Source organism: Verticillium dahliae, genomic scaffold (genome assembly GCF_000150675.1).
Source record: "Verticillium dahliae VdLs.17 supercont1.30 genomic scaffold, whole genome shotgun sequence".
NCBI classification, from domain to species: Eukaryota; Fungi; Ascomycota; class Sordariomycetes; order Glomerellales; family Plectosphaerellaceae; genus Verticillium; species Verticillium dahliae.
In genome coordinates this window covers 148,079-154,170 of record NW_009276933.1, presented here as the reverse complement: position 1 = coordinate 154,170, position 6,092 = coordinate 148,079, and the positions used below count along the sequence as shown (strand labels likewise).

The 6,092-nt window shown below is 57.0% G+C and overlaps 4 protein-coding genes across 4 annotated transcripts in view; 1 reads left to right on the top strand and 3 right to left on the bottom strand.

Annotated features, from left to right (window-relative positions):
* The window catches only part of VDAG_10005 (uncharacterized protein), a gene marked incomplete at both ends in the record, with an annotated part of 2,114 nt that extends 2,050 nt beyond the window's left edge, over positions 1-64 (bottom strand). Inside the window, one exon of the mRNA XM_009655762.1 lies at positions 55-64. Coding sequence (XP_009654057.1) covers positions 55-64 — 10 coding nt within the window. The remainder of the gene's footprint in view (positions 1-54) is intronic.
* An 835-nt stretch (positions 65-899) lies between these two features.
* On the bottom strand, positions 900-1,409 carry VDAG_10004 (uncharacterized protein; the record flags this gene model as incomplete). Its single annotated transcript, XM_009655761.1, has 2 exons — positions 900-1,060; positions 1,121-1,409. The coding sequence occupies 2 exons, from the start codon at positions 1,407-1,409 to the stop codon at positions 900-902; spliced, it is 450 nt and encodes a 149-aa protein (XP_009654056.1).
* A 554-nt stretch (positions 1,410-1,963) lies between these two features.
* On the top strand, positions 1,964-4,195 carry VDAG_10003 (shugoshin; the record flags this gene model as incomplete). Its single annotated transcript, XM_009655760.1, has 3 exons — positions 1,964-2,012; positions 2,082-2,544; positions 2,596-4,195. 3 exons carry the CDS (start codon positions 1,964-1,966, stop codon positions 4,193-4,195), a joined length of 2,112 nt encoding a protein of 703 aa, XP_009654055.1.
* A 453-nt stretch (positions 4,196-4,648) lies between these two features.
* On the bottom strand, positions 4,649-5,417 carry VDAG_10002 (vacuolar protein sorting-associated protein; the record flags this gene model as incomplete). Its single annotated transcript, XM_009655759.1, has 3 exons — positions 4,649-4,771; positions 4,854-5,285; positions 5,349-5,417. The coding sequence occupies 3 exons, from the start codon at positions 5,415-5,417 to the stop codon at positions 4,649-4,651; spliced, it is 624 nt and encodes a 207-aa protein (XP_009654054.1).
* Positions 5,418-6,092: the final 675 nt, after the last annotated feature.

Below are 6,092 nucleotides of genomic sequence, written 5' to 3'. Positions count from 1 at the left end.
TTCTCTCCTTGATGGCCTCGAGGGGTTCCCAAGAAGAGTCAGTCTCTGAAGAACGAGCGGCCATGGCGACGGCGCGAGACAGGCCTCTCTGGACTCTTGATGCGGAGCTGCTTAAGTTCAGAGGCCAGGGTCTCGACAGGGTTCGTGAGTGGTGTTGGGGAAGCCGAGGCCATGTTGTAATCTCGCGGATAAAGGCCGGCGACTTAAACGACCAGGGGTAGATGATCTTGCGTGGAAAAGGGAAATGGATTTGAATGACTTTGATTGAAAGGGACTAGAGCTAGGGGTATTCTGCAAGCTGATGGCCTCTGGTAAAGTGTCGTACGCAATAATGGGGCGCTGCCAATGGTGGTGATGGCAGGACGAGCGAGATACTGTACACCGGGAGGACGAAAGGCGATTGAGGGGCTCTGACCATCACTTCTTTTGTCTCATGCCTGCCTGTTGGTGCATCCGCCTGTTATTTCCTGCTTCGCCGGGTTCAGCGAGGACGCGGGTGGGTGCATCCCATCAAAATGGTCAAGCGTCTGCCAACCTGTGGTGGTTGGGAGGAGTTGTAGCAAGTCGCCTTTCCCAGATGGAGGGGAAGACGCGACCCGCGTCGCGAGCCGGACTGCTGATAGGCTGCTCGTCTGGAGAAGCCAAGGGCGAAGAAGCGGCAATGCATAAGTCGGACATCGATCCAGACCGCCGCCTGGCGACTTCGGACGGGTGTAAAGAAAGCTCGGAGCTCATGCGAAGATTATTTCGTCAAGTTGCAAAGAGTCGTGCCTTTTCGACTGGTAAGCATCTCACCGTTGAGGCAAGACGTTGAGCCGAACCACTGGGACCCAGCCAGTACGGCGCAGGGACCCAAATACCTTGGTAATGCGGTGTGTATGTTCGTGGTAGTCGTGCGTTCAAGGGGACGTTCCTGCGGCTTGATCCTGCTCTGCTTGTTCGGCCTGTGCCTGCAGTGAGGGAGCGTGTTCTGTTGGAATACGGACCAAGGTCTGCGGCAGAGAAGGTGCCGACTCGCTTGTGTCGTCGGTCGCATCGTCCTTTGGCATCGGGATTTTGGCTAGACGTCTAGTTAGCGTTTGCTTCGCACCAGCCTCCGCAGAGACAAGCGGTGACATACTGGAGGCCATGTTAATGGCACGGAGAACGTTATGCCAGTTGCCAATGACAGTCGCGATGGCTTCTGTCCCATCTGACAGCGTCGAAAGCTGCTGCTCCAAAGCCTCCATCTGGGATGCAACAGCTGCACTCAGGTCGCGCAGCTGCTTGAGATTGTCCAGTTCTGCCTTCTTCTCTTCGATGCGTGCGACGAGGGCAGGTGAGGGGCCGCCCATCGAGGAAGATCCATCGCGAACGCCTGCGCCGGGCCCTGTCAGCCGGGTTGACAGCGACCTGGTATGATACGACATGGTGGATATTGGGACGAGCTTGGGAGGTTCCGGTTTACATGTCGTGGTGTGTGGCTGCTCATAGGCATTCGAGTCTTGGGTTGTGACACTTGATGTGGACGACAAATACAGCCTAATGACAATGGTGGGGTGGTGAAGCAGTACTGACAGAGGCTTCAGAGCCCTGTGCTGTCGAGTCTTGCTGTCGCGCTGTGCAGTGACAAGAGTGACTTGAGTGAGTGGGGTGAGTGCCAGGCTGGCAAGGTGGGGTCGCTATTGATTGACAGCGGGGCAGACCTGCAGACCTGCAGCCCCAGCAACCCAGTGCACCCTGGCCCTCCACGACGCTAGGCCGCATGTGGACGACAGTAAATAAATGACATGGGGGACGCTGAGATTTGGTCCCCATTCCACACCAGCATCCTCACCACACCGCTTCTCCCCCCAGCCTCCTGCAAGATTTCAACACCTCACGACCCTGAACAAACTCGTCTGGCAACTTGCTGTCTCTTCGTCTCGCGTCCGAGTCTACGCGGCTCCCGTTGCTTCAGAACACACCCGCAACACCATGCAAAATGGCGCGACTCAATGAACCCCCAGTGTCTACCGACAATCTTGATATCAGTATGTCGTGTCCCAGTCTGCATTCGTTTGTTTGTGCCTTTCCTCTTGCTGACTCGAGCTGCGACGCAGTTCGAAGAAAACTTCTCCGCCAGAACAGAGACCTTGCGAGGGCCAATTCCACCCATCTACTTCGCATCCGAACGCTCGAGGCACAGAATGCCCAGCTCATGTCCGACAAGCTTACCCTCGAGGGTCGCATTATTGCTCTGGAACAACAGCCCGAACCAGACAGCGAAGCCCACAGGATAGCTGATCATGCGATCGACATGCGCACTCAGCTGGAAGCTCGCCTACTCCAGTGCGTCGAGATGCTTGGGGAGCTGGGGACCGCACCGCCCAGGAAGCGACACGCAAACGCCAGACAACGCAGAGAGTCGACAGCAGCTCGCATCTCTCTCAACCGACGTAGCCCTGCAGCCCGTCGTATTCGCCCATTTGAGACCCAGGAAGAAGCCGAAGCCCGTGCCAAGGCTGAGGGCAGGTTGACCCCGATTGCTGAGAAGAGAGACTGGACCTCCCGTCGCACCATGGAGTACGTCTTTCACGGAGACCCATTCGTCTTGCTGCGCTAACCCGAGAACAGCCAGAGCGAGATCATGGCTTTGTGCAGTGCTGCCGATACCACAGACTCTCCGGAATTGGGCCCCCCTCCCATGTCGCGATTTGTTGATATCGACACCGACCCCGTCAAGACATCACCCAGCAGAGCTCAACCTACGAACAAACAACTGAGCGTCGACGTCAAATTTGAGGCGCCAGCTTCACCGATTTCGCCTGCGCCGACTAAAATGACCACGCCTGTCAAATCTGAAGCGGCCACGAAAGAACCAGACGATGCTAGTCAGGTCGAAACGGACATTTCCAGTCCCACACCCGTCAAGAAGCAGAATGCACCGGAAGTTGCGAAAACAAGCTCCAAGCGGAAGTTTGGATCGAATGACGTGCTGAACACGACAGCCTCTTCCGCCGCCGTGTCCACAGCGCCAAGGCCTCGTAGTACCATCCGCACCGAAGGAAAGAACACCAAGACATTGAAGGAGCTGGCGAGCATTCGACGCGAAGCGAAAGATAGCTTGACCGCTCCCATCACAACTGCTCGAAAGCCTCTATCGAATAAGAGCACCAATGAGGACATCATGTCACCCAAAAAGTCTTCAAAGCCCGCTTCGAAAGATGACCTCACAAAACCAGACAGGGGTCTAGACGGGGTTCGCAAGGGAAAGGCAAAGCCCAAAGCCAAAGACTCGGAGACGCCTGGCATCGTCGTCCCACTGGCACCGCTGGTGCCATCAAAGCCGACTGTCAACGTCATGCCAACTACCAAGTCCGCCATGATCGAACCTGCTCTCATGTCGCCGAGGTCGCCTGAGCCCACACCACCCATTTCGATGGCTCGCGACACCCCACCACCAGCGGATATCTCATCCAAGGGTGAGACGGCACGACCAGGCAGACGCGCAAGAGCGGCTGTTAGCTACGCCGAACCTAACCTCCGAGACAAGATGCGGCGGCCGACCAAGGAACTTTGTGACGCTATCACTGGCGAAGGTCGTGCACGGTCCCGAATGTCAACCTCCAGAGCCGATGAGCCAGCTTCGGCGGACCAGGCCATTGTGAAGCGGGAGCCAGTGTCCGACGAGTCATGGAAGCATTTGGCAGCTGCCATTCCCACCACGTCCGAGGCCTTGGAGAAACCCGGCGCAGCAAGCCCTTTGGCCAAGAAGGCTCCCGTGGCAGCTGACATTGCCACGCGCAGCAGTGAGGGTGCCGAAACACCGAAGAAGCAGGTTTCCAAGAAGGAGGTCGAGTCCAGATCCAACAAGAATAGTCCGTTGGCTTCACCCACGACCGACTCGTCAGTTGATCCTTATGAGTTCACTACGTCCACGCCAAGCGGTGAGGTGAACACTGCGCAAGACGACTCGGACAAGCCCGGAACCAGACGGCTGTCCAGATCTAACAGGCGACTCTCATCAGTTGTGCGGGAAGACTTTGCATACGAGCCAACTGAGACGGTCTTGAAGGACAAGACAAATACGGCAACAAGAAAGAGAGCCTCGATGGCTCATGCCCGACCGGAGATGAACAAGATGAGCGATGACAGCCCTGACACATCAGGTAGCGCCGACTCGCAAGACGCACCGTCTCGGGCGTCGATGAGGAGGAGAAGCATGATGTTATGATTTGTTTGCGTGACGTCCACGCCTAATGACACATCCTAAGGAGCAATTGGTTTTTTTGAGTGTTGGCGTCAGCTACATGGCGGCCTTGGCTTCATGTTTGTTCATTTGTGTTTTGGACACCAGGACGTTGAGGTGTTCACTTGTTTAGGATACCACAGGTCTGCGCCTTCCGAGCCGCGCAGGTAGCTTTTTTTGGTCTTTTTTTTATTCTTTCTTTCCTTGTGACCGTACGGAGTTTTGGTCGTTGGTCGATCCCGGAAAACAGGGGGTGATGATACCAGGAGTCTTGACGAACACTCTCAGCTTGTAATTCTTTAGACTTGTTGTTGTTCAAAACGCTTCATCGCAACGAAGTCACATAACTGTCCGGGCTAATAAGCCTGACTGACCCTGGGCCGAAGTGACTTCCTTCCACACCCTACCGCTGCATGCTACCGCCGTCATGACGCCTTATCATGAGCCACCTGTTGGCTCGACCGGCTTCGTGTAGGTGACCTTCTCCACGGCAACGCTCTCATTGCCGTTGTCGTCTTTTCGCAGTTGGTAGACGTACAGGGTAAGCGAGATTCCTTGCACCTGTGGCATGTCAGCTATGTCTAGTTCCTCGCGTTGCTTCTTCAGCAAAGGGAGGGGGGAGAGAGATGGACGGCGCACGTACATCCATGAGGCAGAAGCTGGGCACGGGTTCCTCGCCCTCCTTTCCCCAGCCCGTGGCGAACGCGCCGGTGGCGCTGCCGGGGTTGACGAAGAACTTGTCCATGTACTCAAAGGCGTCGAAGCGGTGGGTGCCGCCCCAGCAGAGGACGTCGACATCGAGCTTGTTGGCCTCGGCGAGGAGCAGGTCGGGCTCGGACGAGACGAGGGTGAAGCCCTCGAGGAAGCCGATGCGCAGGGAGCCGTGGGTGACGACCTGGGTCAGGGGCAGGCCGGCGGCCTCGACGTCGGTGCGGCCTTTTACGATCTTGAGGTCTGGCGCGATGCTGCGGAGGTACTCGTAGGTGTGGCGGTCTGTGAGGTTGCCGAGACAGAGGGTCTGGCCGATCTTGCCGGGGGCGAGGAGCTTCTTGAACTGCACGAGGGGAGCAGGCGGCTCACGGGTCAGTCTGCTGCGGGATTGGAAAGGGGGGGGGGGGGGAGTTCGGTGCCAACGGACCTTGGCGGGAATATCGAGGGCTCGATCTGGGATGTGAAGATCACCAATGACTAGTATTAGGAAGGCCATGATGTCGGCTGTATAAATGGGGATGCGCGCTCCGTCCGTTGGTGGTAGGATGGGAGGTTGTTGAGGTCGTCGAATAGGCTACAGGCGCAAGCAGGCAGCCAGCTACTTCGGAAGGTGGAGCAGCTCCGGCGGGCAGCTCAACGGCAGCTCGGCTTGTATGGGTGCTCCCGAAATCTGTACCGCACAATTGAAGTATCGCGATTCGGCCAACTAGAATGGAGAGCAAAGATTGTTCGCTGGGAATGGCGCCAGTTGTGGAAAGCAGCAGGCCTGTGGTTGCGGTGACGATGCGCCTGCAATGCAAGCTCCCGCTCTCTGGAAGTGGGGGGCTGGGACAATCAGCATCAGCCACGGTTGTGATATGGATATGTGGCTGGTGCGACATGCATCATCGTCTTCAGAGCTCCAACAGCGGCCAGGCCAGAGCTTCGTCCAGCGTTCCCAGTGCTTTCGAGTCGGACCCCGCCGGGTCCCAGCTCCCAGCTCCCAGCTCCGTAAGCGGCGATTTTCTCCCGACTGACTCGGCTCTAATGCCGAGATTCCCCCAGCTCTCGTGGGAAGTGATTTCGTGGCCTTTTTCACATGAGCAATCGACAATCGAGGTTCCAGTCATCGAAGGCCAAAGTCAATCTCGTCTCACGCACTGACTGGCGGTACTGACTAGCTGGTACCGAA